The sequence below is a fragment of the Carettochelys insculpta genome, chromosome 17 (assembly GCF_033958435.1).
Source record: "Carettochelys insculpta isolate YL-2023 chromosome 17, ASM3395843v1, whole genome shotgun sequence".
Classification (NCBI taxonomy): Eukaryota; Metazoa; Chordata; order Testudines; family Carettochelyidae; genus Carettochelys; species Carettochelys insculpta.
Genome location: NC_134153.1, coordinates 21,487,050 through 21,509,289, shown reverse-complemented (window position 1 = coordinate 21,509,289; position 22,240 = coordinate 21,487,050). Strand labels below are relative to the sequence as shown.

The 22,240-nt window shown below is 43.0% G+C and overlaps 1 protein-coding gene and 1 long non-coding RNA gene across 9 annotated transcripts in view; one reads left to right on the top strand and one right to left on the bottom strand.

Moving 5' to 3' along the window:
- The window catches only part of EYA2 (EYA transcriptional coactivator and phosphatase 2), a 172,817-nt gene that overhangs the window by 95,776 nt on the left and 54,801 nt on the right, over positions 1 to 22,240 (top strand). For all 8 annotated transcript variants that reach the window (XM_075011582.1, XM_075011580.1, XM_075011584.1 and 5 more), the window contains 4 exons: positions 3,927 to 3,994; positions 8,528 to 8,705; positions 11,241 to 11,368; positions 12,563 to 12,646. In XM_075011582.1, coding sequence (XP_074867683.1) covers positions 3,927 to 3,994; positions 8,528 to 8,705; positions 11,241 to 11,368; positions 12,563 to 12,646 — 458 coding nt within the window. The remainder of the gene's footprint in view (positions 1 to 3,926; positions 3,995 to 8,527; positions 8,706 to 11,240; positions 11,369 to 12,562; positions 12,647 to 22,240) is intronic.
- The window catches only part of LOC142022089 (uncharacterized), a 78,113-nt gene continuing 60,455 nt past the window's right edge, over positions 4,583 to 22,240 (bottom strand). Inside the window, exons 5-6 of the long non-coding RNA XR_012647854.1 lie at positions 6,600 to 6,664; positions 4,583 to 4,813 (exon numbers count right to left, since the gene is read on the bottom strand). This is a non-coding gene — a long non-coding RNA (uncharacterized LOC142022089). The remainder of the gene's footprint in view (positions 4,814 to 6,599; positions 6,665 to 22,240) is intronic.

Sequence of the window (22,240 nt, the reverse complement as noted above, 5' to 3'; positions counted from 1 at the left end):
TTGAGAATCTCCCATTCCATAAATGGATATTTCAAGTTTTTATTGTAAATCAGAAGAATGGAATTTTTTTGGTGTCTTTTCATTTCTGCAGGTACAGCTGCAGAGGGTGAGGAGAAGGCTCTGCTCAATGGGCAGTTGCAGAGCACTCAGCGGGTGTTTAACCCATAGAGGGTACGTGAGGAGCAGGAGCAAGATGGGTAACTGTTGGTCTAATTAAGACAACGATTCGCAAGATCTTTGGGAATAGAATATGGCACGAATTTGCTGGGTAAAACCCAGCTTGCTTTTTGAAAGACTTCGCCCGGTGGATATCTGTTTTGTGGCATATGTGGACTAAGTCTCGGTCCACTTCCCAGTAGGCAGGCATCAGTTCTGCGTCTCTCACAGTTGGCTGTAACTGCCCTCATTGGCAGTCTCAGCAAAGAAGCTGAGTATTGAATGGTTAGTGGAAGATGAACTCCTTTCTGCAAGAGGTGGACGCCCTTGGTCGGGGTTGGGACACACTGATGGAAGGCAGTGTGTGGATGCTGGAAGTGTGCATTGCCTGTACCCTGCGTTCATTTTTTTGCCATCACACAATTCACTGAAGGATAAAACTGCAGCCTGAGAAGGCTGTTATCTCCCAAGTCTGTCCTATTAAATCTCTTCAGGAAAGGGAGCAGCATTGTACACGTTTGGGAACAGAGCTTACTAAGATACATTTGTGGGGAGAATACTTGCGTTGTCTCAAGCAGAAATTTCCTCAGAGAGATGCTAACTCCCCACTCTTCTCTCTTTTCACTCTACTCTTTTTAGAGTAGTGTAATCCATAGCGTAGAATTGGTCTTGAATTCAGCTGGAGGCCATGAAGCTCAACCCTCCCACGCAATCGCTCTCCATGTACATCCGTACACGCACACACTTCGGTAACACAGGAGGTGCAAAGTTCAGTGCGAGTTCACTCCCCTAGTACATTTTGACTTTTCTATAATTGCTGCTAGTTGTTTGGAAAACAGGAATATATAGTATTATCTGCACTTTGCACAGTGATTAAACATTTACACATAGAACAAGCATGAGGCCTTCAAGATAACTTGTTTCCCCTCCTGACAGCTTTAATAAAGGATGATGGATCATTTTAAGATGACAGTTTAGGAAGATCAAAATTCTCTCTGATACTGTTTTGAACTCTAGTGAACAGGAGCTATTCTGTGTATTTGCCTAGCAGCACGGGGCTCTGTTCTTCTTCTTTACACACTCTTCAGAGATGCTTAGCTACTGGGGGAATCCATTCATCTTGTGTATGAAGACTCTTTAAAAAATTGTGCAAAGAAGATATGACCAAACAGAGTGTGAGATGAATGTCTCGCTGAGGGTGCTGTGCTGTAGTGTAAAAATACTCTTCCAGGCAGCTACAGCTCAGTTGGTTTGACCATTTTGAGAGGGAGGGATTGGGCAGTGAGTTGCCAGGTTCTCCAAATTCAATAGTTGCAAGTGAAATCTGCCCATGTGATGCTTCCTCTTTTAATGCCACCAGGGCATGACTTGCTTGGGCTCAGATCCTCAGCAGTGGATTTCAATGAACATAGAGCATTACCACAAACTTTGGATCTGGACCACTGAGTGTTTCCAGGGGCCCATGCTGTTACTGGCACGGCTGGTTTGAAATCCAGGCCTGGCTTATTAAGCTCTTGGTCTGGATTTTGATTTACCCTCCAATATTCTTACTGCATAGGGGTAGTCCTGTGCAGAAAACAAACCAAATAAAACCTGTTAATATCAGCAGGTTCTCTTTGATGGGTTTCTCTGGCATCTGAACCTTCTGTTGTGTGTATGGAAAAATGTGGGTTGGTCCCCAGATGAAGACATGGCAGAGGGAGGCATTCTACAGGAGTTGGCATTGGAAGAGAACTTTTAATTCTTGATCAACTCATCTTTCCTTCCCTAACCTTGTTCTCCCCCTTCTCTCCACCGCCCACATTTTTTGGCAAGTCTTTTAAAGGCCACATGTGGCAACAAATTAGTTCTGGAGGCAGATCCTCTTCCTTTTTTCTTTTTGGCATGAGATTTATTTCTCACTGCATGTGCTTTTGTGACTGCACTTGGTGGGCTGCAGTTTGTTCAGCTGTCCATTCCTCAGCTAATCTAAGGTCTTAAAATAAAAACAAACAAGCTGATCTTTGGAGAAAGGACACCACGTGAAGACATTGAGAGGCATTTGTTTCCAACTTCTGGATAGAGCAGCACTGGACATAAATATCTGAACAGAAAGAGAGAACAATTCACATGCAACTAGCCAGAGTAGAAAAAATGATGCTCCTGTGTATCTGCAATTAGGGTCCTCAGATTCTAGTCTAATAAAACCAAGGAGGTGATTAAATGATGCCCTGCCAAGGACCATAATGACAACCTGGCAGGAGCACAAAATTACACCTAGTTTGCAGATCACAACTGCTCTCATCATTAATATGGAGCTGAGGCTGCCACAGAAATAACAGGTCGCAGAAAGCAGTGCTTTCTGGAGGCTGGCTCTGTCAAGGAGGTTTCCATCAAGAGCGGCTAGTGTATGTTCTTTAGACTGTCTCTCTGTTACGTGGAAGGGTGACATACAAAAGAACAAATCACAGGGTTCTGAGTTAATGTTGTACCACATAAGCTGAAGGAAGAAGTTTGTCAGACTCTGGTCTTCCAGTCATTTAAAGATGGAACTCCTGAAGCTGCAACTTTGTAGACTGCACTTAAACTAACAGTCTAGATGCTTCCAGAGGGTAGGATCTACAGCAGCGGTGTGCAGAGTTGGGGGCATGAAATTTTGTAAGGGTGGGGAGCAGCACGATCGGCTGCTGGGTCTCAGGCTCATCCAGGTCATTTAAAAATGTTGAAATATATTACTGTTTTTATATCTGTGTATTCACATGTTTGTATTGATTAATAAAGTTCTTACAGTCTGCAAACTTATTTTCTTACACGTGCTGAAAGGTATTTTTTCCGTATGAACATAACTGTAATTTCTATTGGCTTGGATTACGTTAAACAGGCTCGGGAGTTGCAGGGTGGATAGAAGTTGCTAACTGTAGGGAGGAAAAGTGGGGCCTGACGTAAAAAGTTTGTTCGCCCAGATCTAGAGGACAGGAAGCTCTAGAATATTCTGTTTCTGCGCCACAACCAATTTTCCCCTCTGGTTCTTGTGCTGAATTCTCAGTCCTCTGCCCACTCAATCCCAGCATACAGTGTCCTGCACTGCACATGCACTAGCTCTGTCCCCAGCTGAAGATGCAAAGATTCACCAGAAGAAGCCATGTAAGAGTGACATGAGGTATCCATTCATCTTTCTAATAACCAGGGCTAAGCAGTGAAATGCTTCCAGTCCCTGCTTGCCGAGAACCACAGCCATGAAATTCTAACCCTGAAAAAGAGTTAAGTAGGGCCAAATTTTCAAACTGCATGCGTACTTGGTTTACCAAGACATGTATTTGCAGGGCATTTGGCTTGCTTCTGAATTCTTTGTTTGCCCAAACAACTGGTAGGCTGTACAGTTGCAGGTGTTTGCGTGGATGAGATGGTGTAAATGCTAGAGGCACAGTTTAGGAAGACCTTTTGAAAGTTTTATTGTGATGTACTTTGAAAAATATAAATTGAGTTGCACAAAACATGGATCCATGTTTCAAGCTTGTTTCCTAGCTAGTTTTCCTACTGCTGTGTGCAGCTGCTTCCTGGTTCCATTACATCTTTTAAAAGTGAATTTTTCAGTTATCTTTGAAGTCTGCATTGGCCAGAAAGCAAAATTAGGGCATTAAAAGTGAATCTCTGCCTTTCTAGACTTACATACTGTTTTGTAGGATAAATGCATTATTCCTACTGGTGTATGACCATCAATGTACTAATGTAATACTCTATTATATTGATTTCAAGCAATCTGCCATATGTAAATATGGTATTTTCCACAGGCACCTCAGGGATTTACCAAGGAGCCAATGGCCTGACCAGTTCTGGAGGATTCAGCACTATGCATCAGGTACATTTATGTCCAGTGTCTCTTGTTTTAAACACTTACGAATCTTCTGGGTTAGGGAGACTGCCACAATGCTCACATGTATGGAAGGCGGCTAATAGTATATGTATATGTAGTTACAGATACCAGCTATTTCCACAGATACCTGACCTGGTGATTGACCTAACATCTGGCCTTTTTTGTTTTAAATAAATGGATGCCTATGTGCACAGTATTGACTCAGCAGGGATGTTTGCAATGAAACCCTGCTAAACTGTATCTCTCTCTGCTGGTATTCTCCGACCCGGGTCGTAGCTGGGTTGCAGCATTGAAAGCATTTCAGAATTCTTCTGCAGAACCTGTGGTGTCATATTATAGCTTCCATATAAAGAACTCCCGTTTTGCACCCTTTTCTCCAATATCTTAGGTTTAGGTAATAACTATGAATACATAATCCGAAAGTGTCATACATGGACCCTGGTGAATAATGAGGTATCTCAGCCATCTGTACTGTTCCTTATTTGAGTGTACACCTGTCTGTGAGCTTCACATTTATTGGCACCTTTTATATATAGCATACGTGTGTGTATTATATAAGGCCCACTCAGAATATGAAAATTCAGGCTGCTGAATAGCCAGTTGCTCAGGTTGGTTGGCCCAAACATGATGATGTTGTCCTGAGCCAGTCAGCTTGGCAGCCAGTTTCTTTGCCAGAGGGAGTTGATTATGGTTCTTGTATTTCTGAAAATAATGGTGGGTTGTTTCTTTGTTTCATTTTCTGCTGAAAGGCAGTGTGGTCAATAAAGCCCAGAGATATGTGCCTGATTGAAGCTTGAATGTGCCCTGCAAAAGGGAAAAATAGTTCGTCATGTGTCTTTTTATCCCACCAGTTAAAAAAAGACTTTTCAGCTTTATTCTGCATTGGAAGCTCAGGTGTATCTGCCTCTGAGGACACTCTGGTGACTGAGAACTAATGGAATTATCACATCAGACTAAGGCTATGTCTACACAGCAGTGTTATTCCTGAATAAACTATTCCGGAAGTGGTATTCCAGAATAGGTTATTCTGAAATAGTGCAGCTGTACACAAAATGCATCTTGAAATAGTGCTCAGGTATTTTAGACTAGAGCTTCGACACACAATAGCGCCTATTTCAAATATTGCCATTGGACACTCTATGGCTGATTTCGAAATAAGCTCTACTCCCTGTCAGCACAGCCCCTATTTTGAAATAGGTGATATTCCTCAAACAATGAGGTTTACCAATTTTGAAATAAGATATTGGCTATTTTGAAATGATTTCAAATTAACAGTTGCATCATGGAGATGCTTGCATAGTTATTTCAAAAGAGTGGCGGCTATTTCAAAATAACTTTGCTGTGTAAAACACAGTTAGTTGAGGGAGAGAGGGATTTTTCATTACTGCCTATTTAAAATCAATGTCTAATGAACATTTCTGGGAAAGCTTTGTTAAAAGTTCAGTGTCCCACCCTTTATTTTAAACAGTGAGCTCACAAGATACCTCTGAGACTCCTAAGCTGTCCAGTGCAACAATCAGGGGGTCAGAATTGACATTCCAGCTTTTTCTAAGGTGGAAAAAAGACCAGTATTTTAAAGCCAAAAGATCCACAATTCAGTGTTTTTGCTACGTGTCATGAGGAAGCAAAAAGCAAGCACAGGTTTAACAAAAAAAATTCTTGGTAGGCTACTTTCAACTAGCATGACTAGAAGTTACATTTTAAAAGGGACACTCTTGTATTTAAGGCCTCCTGCAGGGGTCCCAACATTTTCATAAACATGGGCAAACTGTGCCCTCTTTCCTGCCTCTTGCCCTGGCGGTAGTGGTAGGTCCTGCTGCTGGCCGGCTCCCTGCTCAGCAACTGCCTTCCCGCCACTGGTGAGTTAGGGGGTCCAGTGGCCGACAGTTGGTGTGCAAGGCTGATGGTGGAGTAAAGCTGCAGTGTTTGGGGTCAGGGTGCTCCCCTGGCTGGTGACCAGCTCAGCCCCTGCTGCCTTCCAGCTCTGACGGGGTGGGAGCGGAAGCAATTTCCAGCCTGTTCCCACCTGAAGGCTCACTGAGCAGGGACTTACTGCAGTCTTTGCCCACCCCTTCCTCCACCACCTTGGGCACTGCTTGTCCCCTGGGCACCTCTCTGGCTAGGTTCTACGGCTGCTGAAGCCTCTGCAGTTCGGTTCCCTGGGCCCTCAGGCACAGTGCATTCCTTGGACTTAACTCCTTCCTGCCTGTATTGTAGCTGGTGGACAAGAGGCAGCTGGTTTATATCGGTGGCCAGCAGCAGCCTGGAGGCATTAGCTGCCTTTCAACACTCTGTGGGCAGGAAGAGATGAGCTCTACCAAAGACATAGGCCAGGTCAGCTCTCCCCCCACCTCCTCCCCTGTGGCTGGAAGCAGCTCCCATTTCTTCCCCTTTGCTGAGTGTTGAAAGGCTGCTGCTGATTACATTCTGATGTGAACCGTAGTCCGAAACCTGGGGAGGAGAACATGGGACGTGTGTTCCCACCATTTTGCCTCAGGAAGATGCAGAGGCAGGTCCGTGTGGGGGCCCAGTCAGGCATGGCGGGTGGAGAGCACTGGGCAGGGGAGACGTCGGTTGATTGGTCACTCACCTTGTATGAGAGAGGAGTACAGGTGTAGGGAGGAGAGGGAGTCATCCCCCATGGAAACTCTAAAGCTTTAAAGATAAGAAGGTAAATAGAGAGAATCAAACTACAGTTTTTCTTTTTAACATGAGGCTCAGTGAACTTGATGTTAATTTGGACAGTAGTATTACATAGTTCTGATTGCCATTGAACTTTCTTGAATAGAAGTAATTTTAGCAAGTGTTCCTTAGGCACTTGGGAAATATGTTCACTCTACCTTCAACCTGTGATTTGGTATTTTTTGTCTCCCCGCCCGCCCCCCCCCCGAACTTTTTGAAATTCCCAAAGCAGAACTGTTGTTTAATTGAATAACAAAGGGTAGTGTGTTAAAATTACTTTCCCTGATTCTGGAAACCTCATCAGCCCTGCGGACATAAGGGCTACTGCAGTGATAAACAGCCATTTGACCAGCAATCAACGTAGTGTTCTAGGAAGTCACTGGCACCTGCCTCCCCACAGTATAAGTGTGCAGACTGCTCTCTCTCTCCATTCAGATCCATAGATGGGGATAGGTTAGGGGTAAAATTTACATAAGCAACAACAAAAAAAACCTTGTTTAAATGTCAGAGAGGAGAAATCTTCCGTGTATTTCAATATCCCTCCTATTCACACAGAAAGAGCAGATAGGCAGAATAGAGGGAGGCTGTGAAGGGCATGTGTGCTCCTGAAAAGCCAAACACAGCTGGGACATATTGATTTACATCTCTTGGCCTTGATGCTGTCCCTTTCATTAATCTATGTCTTATTAAATGCTAGAGTGCAGTAAATAGCGCACAGTACACTCATTCCTCATGGAGAGGCTTTGTCACTTTAGTTGAGATGCTAGAAACATGCCGCATGCTGAACTCAGCAAAAGGACTTATTGTTGTGATACTTTTGTGATGGGCCTGATCCACTTTTTACTGAGTCAGTGGACACTTCCTATTAACCTCAGTGCGCGCTGAATCAGGCCTAAGATTGCTTAAAATGTTTCTCTCGCGAGAATTGAGTTTTAGATTTATTGATATTAAAGCCCCTCATTCTCCTCCCCCTTTCTCCCTGCAAAGATCATTTGCACCTTTTATGTAGTTAACTTACTTCTGGGAACAGGCAATTGTTTAGGGGTTCATTCACTAACTGAACTGTTTGGAAAACCTCTTATAATAATTTCTTGTGTGGCTAGTAGATAGACTACTAGACTGGGAGTCAGGTGCCCTGGGCCCTATTCCTGGCTCTGCCCTGGCTGTTTGGTAAACTTGGGCAAATCACATCACATCTGTGCCTGAGTTTCCCCATGTGTAAATTGGGGATAATGATGATTGTACCTTCCTTTGTAAAGTGCTTAGCTAGTTATTGATGAAAATTGCTATAGAAGAGCTGGTTTTTGGTTTTGGTTTTTTGTTGTCATTTTGTGACCTGTTCTCTAGCTGATGGAAAAACTGGGTTGGTAACAGGAAGAGGAAAATTGCAGACATTTTTGCAACACCCCTCTCTGTTCTTTTCATTGCTCTTTTGCTTAGGACTGCCCCCAGTGGCCATCTGTCTCATCTCAGTCCCTTTTGAAATGGTTGCCCACATCACCCCCCTGCATAAAATTCCTGCACTCTATTCTCAGAAAGGGCCAGCCATGGTGAACAAGTCCCACAGCTTGTGATGTCTCTTGTCTCCTTGTAAGGTCTGCTGATGCCAGTGAAGCAGAAAGAGACTTGGCTGGGAGCAGAAATATCTACCAAAGTGACTTCAACAAGATTCTTTAGGCACAGTCTTCATTTCTTCCCCCCGGACCCCCAGTCATGTGCTGTGCACCCAGATCCCGGTACTCCCACTGCCTTCCATGGGCAATACTTTCCCCACCTGTGTGTGTAGTACAAAGCCTGTGATGCAGAAGGGTTATTCATGTCTCTTTTCCCCCAAAGGAATACCCGTCCTATCCAAGCTTTCCTCAAAGCCAGTTCTCTCAGTATTACACCTCGTCCTACAACACTCCTTACGTATCGGCGAATAGCATCAGCCCATCCGCCATCCCGACACCCACATACTCCCTCCAAGAGTCTTCACACAACCTCACTAGTCAAAGCACAGAATCACTGTCTGGTAGGTGGATACATTATATTATTTTAACACCTGTTCACTGTTTTACAGGATCAGCCATCTGTATTCAGAGATCATACCACACTGCTGTTTGATTTGTGGCCGTATAAATGTACACCAAGAATTTCAAGTTCATGGTTAAGTGCTGTTACATGCAATACTGTGGGCACAAAGTATGATGACCTTACAACTGCAGATACAAATTGAGAGAGCAATTGAGAAATTGGAAGCGCTATATAAATAAGCCAGGTTCTTTCCATGAATATTTTTGAATTGCTTGCTACAACTCAAATGTGTTCCTGGTGTGAGTGGCCTCACACCTTCAAATAAAAGATGGTATAGAAAGGGAAAAGCTTATTACTTGTGACTTTTAAACAACAGGCTAGTGTGTTGACAGTTTTTACTAGTGATGAGCCCAACTCAGAATCCTATAGCCAAACATGCCCTACATTTAAACATTCATAACTTTGCAGCCTCCTTCTCGTTTTTTGGCTGATTTCTAACCGCTAAGCACAACATCTGACTTGGTAAATATGTGAACAGGAATTTAAGTGATGTTCTCTTTTAAAGAAAAAAATCAAAAGAAAACAGGTTGTTAAGTGTCAATTATAAATTCCACATAGGACATCAATGCCTTTTGAAATTCTCTGCTCTCCTGGAGTACTTACTTTTCAGACTCAGAGAACTCAAGCAGTCTATGGAATTACTGATCGATCATTATCCCCCCTCTGTACTGTCTGAATACAGCTTTCAAATGTCACTTTGCCAGTAAAGTTTTCATTGGCATGCAATAACATTTATATAAAATGCCACATAATTTGTGGGTGATCACAATGTGTGTCCCATTGTATGGTGTGCTGACTTATGGAACAAATCTGAACATCTGTGGTTGTTCAAGAAGAAAAATAAACTAATGCTGCTTTTAAAAAGTGATTGCAGATTGCTCTAAAGGCAGCTGAAGGATTTTCTGTTCTTTAGATCTTATCAGAATCTACTTGAGAAATGGTGATTTCAAAGAGGCTAGTTAGGACGTACCTAAACTATCCTTAACAGGAGTGTTTGCAGTCGGAGGGCTGAGAGGCCACAAGTTAGCAAGGTGAAAGGAAATATGTTTGAAAAGGATTTGTAATTAAACATAAGTGATATCTAGAGAGATTTATGAAAGTAAATCCTACCAAATTGATACTTTACACAGTGACCTTCACCTCTGATTTATTCTTTTCATGTGTTTCTGAAATGCTGTACCTTCTGTCCTCTGATTTAACAGCTAAAATGGATTAAAACACACGTATTTGGCAATACTCTAGAGCTGTTTTTTTCAAACAATTTTTTGTTGATGAAAAATGACCCTTTTAATAATGAAGATTCACTAAAATAAAATTCAGGTGAAATTTTGCTTTTTATACTTCCCTCTTTCCACTGGAAAATAAAAAAAGTGGAGAAAGGAAACCCCAGAATATCAACAAACAAACAAGCAAAACAAAAAACACTTAGTGTGAAAATAAAAAAAAACCTTGAAAATACATTTTCTGAAATGTTTGTGAAATGTTTCTGTTTCTTAACCGATTTGAACATAAACCTTTAGAGAAAATTTTTTTAAAAGTGGCTCCTGCAATAACTAAATACCAAATACCAAAGCAGTTGTCATACCTTTGCTAAAAAAAAGCTTGGTGAATAACTGGGCCTGCCAACAGGGGAAGGGGTGCCAAGGGGTGGGGGGGGGGGCAGGTGTCCCCAGGCCTGGCATTTCACGGGGGCCTGGAGCTGCTGCCACAGCTGAAGTAGCAGTGGCGGTGACCAGAGCTCTGGGCCCTTTTGAAACGCCATGGAGTGCTGTGCTGCCATTCCTCGTGAGGCTCTGAGGTAGTGTGGTGGGGGATGGCTAACTGCTCTTTCAGGAAGCCAAGCCCCCCTCCTGCCTTGCCTCCACACTTGTGGTGACTGTCAGCACTGCTGTGAATAGCATAAAAGCCTCTCAAGAAACATTTGTGAAAAGAAATACACTGCAAAATTTAAAACAAAAAGCAGTTGAGTAGCACTTTAAAGACTAACAAAAGAATTGATTAGGTGAGCTTTTGTGGGGCAGACCCACTTCTTCAGACCATAGCCATACCAGAACAGACTCAATATTTAAGGCACATAGAACCAAAAATAGTAACCAAGGCTGACAAATCAGAAAAAAATTACCAAGGTGAGCAAATCAGAGAGTAGAGGCTTAATCTAATTCTTGACTCCCCCCTTCCCCCGCCTTCTGCCCCTCTGCTCTCTGATTTGCTCAGCTTGATAAATTTTTTCTGATTTGTCAACCTCGATTACTATTTTTGGTTCTCTGTGCCTTAAATATTGAATCTGTTCTGGTCTGGCTATGGTCTGAAGAAGAGGGTCTGTCCCACAAAAGATCACCTAATCAATTCTTTTGTTAGTCTTTAAAGTGCTACTTGACTGCTCTTTTGTTTTGGTAGTGTATAGACTAGCGCGGCTTTCTCTCTCTTACTACTGCAAAATTTAGTTTTCAGTGGTATCCCTTTCTCTCAATAGGGGAATATGCAACCACACCAGTCAAAGATACGGAAACAGACAGGCCTCTCAGAGGGTCTGATGGAAAGCTACGAGGGCGATCGAAAAGAAGCAATGATCCTTCCCCTACAATTGACAATGAAATTGAGGTAATAATATTAATTCCTTTTCTGACAGTAGTCTAGCTAATTGAAATAGCTACACTGATTTATAAATAAACCTCTGTTAGATTAGGGAATTGCAAGAGCCAAAACAAAGGCAAAACTACACCCATTGCCACCATGGCTTAAGTAGTTTTAAAAGAAAAATGGCTGTATCAGTATAACCATCATAGTCAATGGGTTGCCTCAGTACAAGTGTCATAGGCAAAATTCTGCACTCTGCCTCTAAAGGTAGCTTTAGATTCTGTTATTTTGCTCTCCTGACATAAAGGCCAACTGAGTTTTCTATGTATGTTATGATGGAGCAGAGGTACTCAGCCTGTGGTCCATGGACCAAGCTCCGTTCAGGTGGTCTGTGGATAGTTCCCTTGAAAGTGTGTACCTGGGTAGCTGCACCCAAGAGAATGAAGGGCTGCCCACCTAGAGAGTGAAGCTGTGGTTCTACTAATTAGGGTCCTGAACACTGGAGGAGATGTATGTGGAAGGTGAGGTGGTGGCATCAGGGGTAATAGAAGGCAGGCAGTGGGATGATGCAAGGGAAATAGGAGGTAGGTCATGGAGAGGACGTTTGGATGAGAAGGGGTGGGGGGAAGTTGGAATGTACAACTTTCCCTAGCTCCGGGGCTGTGGCTGCTGGGGAGAGATGGCCCTCCTTCCCACCCTCTGCTCTGTGGCTGCTGTGGCAGGGGTGAGGACCACCCCCCTCCCTCCCCCAGCTTGAGGGCTGCCATGGCTGGGAAGGCCACATTCCTCACATTAGAAAGGCAAGATTACTGATATTAATAAGAGTCGTGTGCTTTTATTTGTAGAAAAAAAGTTAATTACTACTTTTTATACCTAGTGCTTTTATCCACAGCACTTTACAATAGTGAGCTAATGGTACAAACAACATTTGCAGAGATCAGTAAGTGGTCTGTGCAGACTCAACCATTTTTCAAATGGTCTGGGAGGGGTGAGGCTTGAAAACTACTGAGACAGAGGATTATCAGAGCAGATATGGAATCTGACTATAGAGTTTGTAGGGCAGGGGCGTCATTTTACTGGCCTTAAAAAGGCCTCCATGGTCAATGCCTAAAGTGGTTTTGTTAACTTGCACTATTTTTTCCTCATTGACTACACTCCTGAAAATGCTTAATGTGCAAATGTATTCGTTTCTTTCCTCCCCCTTGTCTTTCATCGCAGCGTGTCTTTGTGTGGGATTTGGATGAGACAATAATTATTTTTCACTCCTTACTCACGGGAACCTTTGCATCCAGATACGGGAAGGTAAAATTTAATTCATATTTTAACATTATTGTTTTTCAAGCAAAATTACATTGAGAATTGTGGGGGCAGTTAATGAGGCAGCTTTTCAAACGGATGATGTCTGGTTTTGTTCAGAGAGCTTTTGTATAAGTAAGTCCACTGGAATTTCCCTCAAACATGTGAAAATTTAATTTTGTTTCCCTTTATATTGTACGTAGCCCCTCTTCTTTAAAAGTCTGCATTTTTCAGTTGTACCTGATATCACACTGAGCTGTTGTTCTTTCAAGGCCTTTCTCCTAGGAGAAAGAGCTTATCCAGCAGCCAGAAAATAAGAACTCTAGCATGCACACAGTAATATTTTTCTGCTGGTCTATTGTTTTCATAAGAATTCCAGACAAATTATTTCTTTTTTTAAGGGGTATTTTATATTGACTAACCTAAGTTCCTTCCAAGTACAGCATTGCATCTTCCCACTAATGTTCTCAGGTGGCTGGTTAAGACCAGATTTTTAAAGATATTTAGACACAAAGTACGGTTTTCGAAAGTGATGGGGGCCTAGTCGTACCCATCCACGTTTTCAGTGTACATAAACGCTTTTGAAAATCTAGCATTTCGGCTGACGACAGCATTCATTTAACAAATGCTATCTTGTAATTAATAGAAGCAGCTTTGACATACTCTGAACTTGGCTGGTGAGGAATTCAGAAATAGCAGGTAGTTAATAATAATAGTACCTATGCCTCCTTTATTTCTGTGCAGTATTCCTATTATAAATACTTGCTCAAATAAGAGTTACATAATGTCAAGCATTTTGAAATGAGAGGGGGAAAGAATATCATTACCTAATTAAAGGTGGGTAACCTGTTTGACAGCTATTCCAGCACATGGCTTTAAGCATTGCAGCTTCATTGAGAGACTGGAAAATAATACTGTTTCTCAGTAGAAACTAGGAATATGATTTGACATCATTTTATGGCTTTACCAGCTGTACTTGATTTATGATGGTTATAACAACCTGGATGTGTAATTAGTGAGATAGATTTATTGTCTGCTGTTAGATGTGCACACTTGCAAAGGCTATAAAATGGTGTTTGTGGTGCAGAAATGCACTATAGCATTTGGAATGCCACTGACACTTCCAGCAGCACCTTCTGAAAATCAAGTACACGTTTCCCAACAAGGATTTGTTCAAGCCTACAGGGCAACTGCAGTAGTTCCTTTTCCCACTGAATGGAATGAATGAGACAGTTTGCTGTAGACAATGTGTAAGTTCTCACCTTGCAGTGTGGAAAAAGACAAGGAACAGGCAAGATAGAACAAATAAACTTGTGCGGTCCTACTGAGGATTGAGTTTTGGGGATAAATGGCTGATGGAGAACTTTCCTAATAGAGAACAGCTCCATGCTGGTGGAAGGTCTGCTGCTGTTCCAGCCGCAGTGGGCATGTAGAGCGTGTCAGTGGTAAGGTAATTTGATGAGCTCAATCAAATTGTACAGATCCTTCACTAAGAGATGACCTGGCACATATTGCACTGGGGCCAACATAGACTGGCCTCTGGATCAGGGAGCTGTAACTGACTTGAGGCTATGGTGACAGAGGACATGTGAAGGCTAGGGAGAACTAAGAGAGACTAGGATTTTCAAAAGTACTAATTACATGCATACGTATTCCCACCGACTTCAGTGCTAAAACTCATGGTGAGTTTAGTGGTAGTCTTATCCTGCACATCAATGGAAGCAGAGTTAGGCCAATTTGGAGCCCTTTTGAAAACCTCCATGCAAAAGGGATTGATGGGGCAGAAATTAGGAAAATGAAAACATAAGGCTGTTGAGTATGAAAAAAGTGTATGGAAAATAAAGTGAGAACCTTTTCACAGGGTAGTTCTTAAATATTTTGTAGAATAGAGCATTGTAGAATTATCAGGGACAGTTAAAATATCTTTACAAAGGCTGTACTTTGGTATTAGATTTTAAAATTTTATTGAATAACTTTTATAGAATTCCATTGAATTTCTACAGATCCAATTGGTTTCATCTCTGTTGAATTCCATAAGAAAAATGGCTCCAAATTAAAATTATGATTAACTGAGGTTTTGATCCAACGACCCTCCCTTGATATAAATGGACTTTAGATCATGTCTTAAGCCAAATGGGAAATGGAACATGTGCCATACTTCTGTCATGGGAACCATTAAATTATAAGCACAATAGAAGTGTTTAAGCAACTTGCATTTTCAAATATGTGAGAAGCAGCCAAGTCAGAGTTGAACAGGGCTCCAAAATGTCATACCTGAATAATACAGAACATATTAATCTCATATATCCAGGCCTAAAATTATTCTTTTTATCTATAATTCATATTAAAAGATGTGTACCTGTCAGTGTTCCCTCTAATTATTTGCATTGATGGGTAGAATAAATTCTGTGTGCACTGAGGCATGTGTGGGTGTGCACCATCAATACAAACACAGGCTGCCCACTGTGGGTGCTCTGCTAATCAGCTGGGCAGCACCTGAATCTCTTCTGGGCAGCCACCCAAGTGCTCAGCGTACAGGGAACACTGAATACTTTGATTAGTTAGACAGAGTAAGACCAGGAGGGCACAGGAGGGTAGTAGAAGAGAAATATATTAGCCCCAGATTAAATAGGTCCCTGTTTCCAGGATAAACTAATATTACTCTAGAATTAGCAGGATCTTCCCAGACTCAATCAGGACAATCAAGCCAATTAAAGTAGCTGGAGTCAATTAGGAAGTTTTCAGAGGCAAGGGATTCAGGCTAATCAGAACATCTGGGGCCAAGTGAGATCCAGTTAAGACTGGTTAAAAGGGCTCCTGTCCTGTTGGCTCAGTGCATGCAAGGAGCTGAGGAGAGAAGATGCTGTGGAGGATCTGGGAGGAGCAAGCGTAAGCAGGTCAGAGAAAGAAGAATCTGAGAGTAAGGAAGGTGCTGGGGAGGATCATGGGGAAGTGGCCCAGGCAGTAGCTGTCATGCAGTTGTTGCTTGAAATGTTTGCAGGCAGCTGGTTTCACAGGGTTCCTGCGCTGGAGCCCGGGGAAGGGGGTTGGTCTGAACTCCACCCTCTTCCCACTACAGCATGGGAACAGGTCTGGTTTTGGAAAAGGGGTTTGTCCTGCTCTGTACTACTTGGAGAGGCAACAGAGACTATGGAATTTGTTTTCTCTGCTTTTCCCCATGCTGCCCAACGATGACAGTAACTCAGCAAACAGCAAGGTGCTACCCTAAAAAAAAGTGCCTTAACTGAGGGCTGCTTTGATCTTCTGAGATGAGCAGTCTGCCTAAAAGTGCAGGACCCATCAAGGTTGAGGAGCTTTACCACATTAGAAAGACACGTTACTGATTAAATCCTTCTTCTACTGAGCAAGCGAGGATTAGAACCCATGGTCCCTCACCTCCAAAAGCACATACTTCTACCAGCTGTACCTCACTGGGTAGAGTTGACCAAAACATCTTTTTTTTTTTGGGGGGGGGTGGGGTGGGGTGGAACCCTGATGTTTTCCAGTTTTCATCAGAATTTTATTTTGAAATTTTCTGACCACATCTAATGCTGGACCTCCTAGTTATTCTCTGCAGTAACACTATAGGACCTGAATATCCCACTCAAAAGCCAGGCTCCTTGGAGCAGAGACTGCCTTTTGGAAGAGTTGGGAAAGCACATAGCACCAATAAATAATAAGCATAATTGCAGCGCAGGGTGGACAGATGAGTTGTTCATGGCCAAACAGCATGTTAATGGCTGATCCTGGGCTTCTGCTTCTACTTCTCTTCCAGCCTCAGTCCTCTGCTCTGACTAGCAGACTATGCAGCCTTTTTAGATTTAATGGGTTTCCCGTGCAGTCAGTGCAACATAACACAACCCCTCTGTTGAAATCCAAAGTGGTCTCCTTTTGCTTACTTTTTAGGTATTTCTTTACAAATGTCAGAAGGTGGGATAAAGTTTTTAAAAGAAATCTTTTCCCTGCCTTAGTGAAGGGGCTGAGGAAGAGCAGCTGTAGTAAAGGTGAGACCTGCAGTGCAGTGGAAACAGCTGTGTGTCTGAGTTGTGTCTGTATTTTGGAGGTCACCATATCATCCTGAAAGTCCAAAGGTAGTCATATATGCTGAGGGTACAATTCCCAGCTGAGCCTGTCTGGACAGAAGCTGAATTGTTACAGAGAGGTAGTCATGTTAATCTGTATCTTCACAAAACAAAAAAGCAGTCATGTAGCACTTTAAAGACTAAAAAAATAATTTATTAGGTTATGATAAATATATAACAGAGAGATAGAACACACACACACATAAATGAAAGCTGACAAATCAGCTGGGTGGGTGAAGGGTAGGAAGGAAATTATTTACTGCAAGTGTCTATTAAGTTAAGTGACTTGCCTGAGATCGCTATGAATATCAAAGATGGGGAAGGTATCTTTGTAATGCACAAGGTAACTGCTATCTCTATAAAGGTCAAGATGCAAAGTGTCAAATTTGAAAATAAGTTCCAGTTCAGATGTCTGCCTTTGTAGCTTGGTGTTAGTCTTTTTGGTTGTAGAACGCAGATTCTCAGGTCTTTAGTACTATGGCCTATTCTGTCAGAGGGAGTCCGCATAGAAATCTTTTTCTTTTGGTGTTGGTAGGGGGATCTAGCAGGTCACTGATGGGTTTGTGTGTATTGTATTCAGATTCCTAATGTCTGATTTGTGTCCATTCATTCTTTGGCGAAGTCTGTCCAATACACATAGCAGAGGGGCATTGCTGGCACATGATGACATATATTACATTAGTGGAGGCACAGGAATACGAGCTCCTGATTGCATAGCTGATGTCGTTCGGTCCAGGATGGTGTCTCCAGAGTAAATTTGTGGGCAAAGATGGCAACAGGGTTTATTGCAGGGAAAAGTTAGAGGATTAGTATTTCTGTGGTATGGTGTGTGGTTGCAAGTGAGAATTTTCGTGGGATTAGGTGGTTGTCTGTAGAAGAGCACAGGCCTCTCACCCAGAGCCTCTCAGAGTGTAGCTACATGTTCCAGTATAGGTTGTAGGTTGTTGATAATGTGCTGGAGGGGTATGAGTTGTGAGCTACAAGTGATGACAAGTGGTGTTCTGTTATGGACCTTCTTGGGCCTATCTAGAAGTAGCTGCTTTCTGGATATTCATATGGCCCTGTCAATCTGTTTTTTTTTTTTTTTTTTTAAACTTCTCCCAGTGCATAAGAACATTAGAATGGCCATTACCGGGTCAGACCAAAGGTCCACTTAGACCAGCATCCCATCTGTTGACAGTGACCAGTGTCACATTCCCCAGAGGTGGTAGACTGAAGACAATAATCAAGTGACTTATCTCCTGCCATCCATCTCTAGCCTCTGAAAACAGGCAAGGGACACCATTCCTACCCCTGGCTAATAGCCTTTTATGGACCTAACCTCCATGAATTTATCTAGTTCTTCTTTGAACTCTCTTATAGTCCTAGCCTTCACAGCCTCCTCTGGCAAGGAGTTCCACAGGTTCGCTGTGTGCAAAAGAACTTTCTTTTATTGGTTTTAAACCTGATACCCATTGATTTCATTTGGTGTCCTCTAGTTCTTATATTATGGGAACAAGTAAATAATTTTGTTTACGCTCTCCACACCGCTCATGATTTTATATACTTCTGTCATATCGCCCTCTCAGCCTCCTCTTTTCTAAACTGAAAAGTTCCAGTCTCTTAACCTCTCCTTATATGGGACCTGTTCCAAATCCCTAATCATTTTAGTTGCCCTTTTCTGAACCTTTTCTAATGCCAAAATATCTTTTCTGAGCTGAGGAGACCACATCTATACACAGTATTCAAGATGTTGGCATACCGTAGTTTTATAAAGTGGCAGTAAAATATTTTTGTCTCATTTTTTATCCCTTTTTTAATAATTCCTAACATCCTGTTTGCTTTTTTGACTGTCGCTGCATACTGCATGGATGTTTTCAGAGAACTGTCCATGATAACCCCAAGATCTTTTTCCTGATTAGTTGTAGCTAAATTAGCCCCCATTATACTGAATGTATGCTTGGTTATTTTTTTCAATGTGCATTTAAGTTTAATTACACATCCAATGTGTAATTAAGTTTTACGAGTGCCTGGTAGAGATCTTGAGGTTTTTGGTCTCCATCAGTAGGCTTGGTGGAGAGGCAGCTGTATCTAAGGGCTTGACTATAAACGAAGAATTGTGTGATGTGTCCTGGATGGGAGCTAGAGGCATGTAGGTAAGTGTAGCGGTCAGTGGGCTTCCCGTAGAGAGTGGAATTGATTTGTACTGTGGTGTCCAGGAAATGGATCTTTTGTGTGGAATGGTCAAGGCTCAGATGGATGGTGGGGGGCTGTGGAATTCTTCAAGAGTCTCTTTACCGTGGGTTCAAATGAGAGAGATTTCATCCATGTAGCATAAGTAAATGAGGGCAATAGGGGACGGGAACTGAGGAAAAGTTGTTCTGAGTCAGCCATACAAATACTGGCATATTATGGGGCCATGTGGGTGCCCATAGCAGTACTAGGGCATTGGAACCTAGTGCTTAGGAACACTATCCTAGATGTTACCACGGCAAATCTGGTGGCTGACCTCTGCAACTTTGTTCTCACCCACAACTATGACTGATCTGGAGACAATTTATACCTCCAGATAAACAGTACTGCTATGTATTGGCGGGTTGCCGTGTTAGTCTGGATCTGTAACAGCAACGAAGGGTCCTGTGGCACCTTATAGACTAACAGAAAAGTTTTGAGCATGAGCTTTCGTAAGCACAGACTCACTTCTTCAGATGCTGGTCTTGGAAATCTGCAGGGCCAAGTATGAATAAGCCAGAGCAAGGGTGGGGATAACAAGGTTAGCTCAGTCAGCAAGGGTGAGGCTTACTACCAGCAGTTGTTCTGGAGGTGTGAACACCAAGGGAGGGGAAGCTGCTTCTGTATTTAGCCAGCCAGAGCTGAGGGCGTCAAATTTGCAGATGAATTGTAGCTCAGAAATTTCTCTTTGGAGTCTGGTCCTGAAATTTCTTTGCTGTAGGATAGCTACTTTTAAGTCTGCTACTGTGTGGCCTGGGAGATTGAAGTGCTCTCCTATGGGTTTTTGTATATTGCCATTTCTGAAGTCTGATTTGTATGCGTTTATTCTTTTACGTAGAGGCTGTCCAGTTTGTCCGATGTATATAGCAGAGGGGCATTGCTGGCACATGATGGCATAAATTATATTGGTAGATGTGCAGCTGAATGAACCCACGATGGTGTGGCTGATCTGGTTAGATCCTGTAGTGGTGTTGCTGGTGTAGCTATGCGGGCAGAGCTGGCAACGAGGTTTGTTGCATGGATGGATCCCTGAGTTAGAGTGACTGTGGTGCGGTGTATGGTTGCTGGTTAGGATTTGCTTCAGGCTGGCAGGTTGTCTGTGGGCAAGGACTGGTCTGCCTCCCAAGGCCTGTGAAAGTGGGGTATCATTGTCCAGGAGGGGTTGTAAATCCCTGATGATGCGCTGTAGAGGTTTTAGCCGAGGACTGTAGGTGATGGCTAGTGGTGTTCTGCTGGTTTCTCTCTTGGGCTTGTCCTTTACTTTACCCCTGGGAAGGAGACTCTGGAGGAATTCCACCGGGACTTCAACAACTTTCACCCCAACATCAACCTCAGCCTGGAACAGTCCACACAGGAGATCCACTTCCTGGACACCCCAGTGCTAATACACGATGGCCACATCAATACCACCCTGTACCATAAACCCACTGACCGCTACACCTACCTTCATGCCTCCAGCTTCCATCCCAGACACACCACACGATCCATTGTCTACAGCCAAGCACTAAGATACAACCGCATTTGCTCCAACCCCTCTGACAGAGACAAACACCTACAGGATCTCTACCAAGCATTCTTGAAACTGCAGTACCCACCTGAGGAAGTGAAAAAACAGATCAACAGAGCCAGACGTGTGCCATGAAGCCTCTTACTACAGGACAAGTCCAAGAGAGAAACCAAGAGACCACCACTAGCCATCACCTACAGTCCTCAGCTAAAACCTATGTAAAAGAATAAATGCACACAAATCAGATATCAGAAATGGCAATATACAAAAACCCGTAGGAGAGCACTTCAGTCTCCCAGGCCACACAGGAGCAGACTTAAAAGTAGCTATCCTACAGCAAAGAAATTTCAGGACCAGACTCCAAAGAGAAATTTCTGAGCTACAATTCATCTGCAAATTCGACGCCCTCAGCTCTGGCTTAAACAAAGACTGCGAATGGCTGGCTAAATACAGAAGCAGCTTCCCCTCCCTTGGTGTTCACACTTCCAGATCAACTGCTAGTAGTAAGCCTCACCCTTGCTGACTGAGCTAACCTTGTTATCCCCACCCTTGCTCTGGCTTATTTATACCTGGCCCTGCAGATTTCCAAGACCAGCATCTGAAGAAGTGAGTCTGTGCTCACGAAAGCTCATGCTCAGAACTTTTCTGTTAGTCTATAAGGTGCCACAGGACCCTTCGTTGCTGTTACAGATCCAGACTAACACGGCTACCCCTCCAATACATAGCAGTACTGTTTATCTGGAGGTATATATTGTCCCCAAATCAGTAATAGTTGTGGGTGAGAACAAAGTTGCAGAGGTCAGCCACCAGATTTGCCATGGTAACATCTAGGATAGTGTTCCTAAGTATTTGTAGTCTATCTTCATGTGGAATATTGGCATACAGAGCTTCTACATCCATGGTGGCAAGGATGATTTTTATCAGGAAGGTTTGTCAGGGGAGGGATAGCTCAGTGGTTTAAGCATTGGTCTGTTAAACCCAGGGTTGTGAGCTCACTCCCTGAGGAGGCCATTTAGGGATCAGGGGCAAATAGATGTCAGGGATGCTGCTTGGTCCTGCCAGTTGGGTTGGGGACTGGACTAGATGACCTCCAAGGTCCCTTCCAGCTCTATGAGATGTGTGTCTCCATGTTTTTTGGTGTTTTGTAATTTCCTCAGGAAGTCAGTGGTATCTTGGAGATAGCTAGGCATGCTGGTATCTTAGGGTTTGAAGAGGGAGTTTACATAGATGGATAGTCCGGTACTGAGGGTGCCAATACCTGAAATGATAGGATGTCCAGGGTTTTGAGGTTTATGGATTTGGGAGTCAAGTAAAATAATCCAGATCAGGGCTCAGAAAGTATGTCTGTGTGAATTTGGTCTCGAGTAGAGGCAGGGAGTTCCTTAAGAAGAGGGTGTAGTTTTGTTTGATATTCTACAGTGGGATCAGAGGAAAGAGGTCTGTAAAATGTGGGGTTGGAGAGTTGTCTAACCACCTCCTGTTCATAGTCCAACTTGTTCATGATGATGATAGCAACCCTTTGTCATCTGACTTGCTTATAATGTTATTTTTGAGACTCTGGACAGCATAGCATTCATCACGGCTGAGATTGTGTGTCATTTGTTGTTTGCACACAATGTCTGTCTGTGCACGGTTGCAGAAGCATTGAATATAGAAATCCAGACTGTCCTTTTGACTGTCATGGAGAGTCCACATAGAATTCTTCTTTTGGTGTAGGTAGGGGGGAATCTAGCAGGTCAGGTTGATGTTCACTGAGCTGAGGTTGTCAAAGTTGTAGTCTCCTGTGGTATGAAGTAGTTT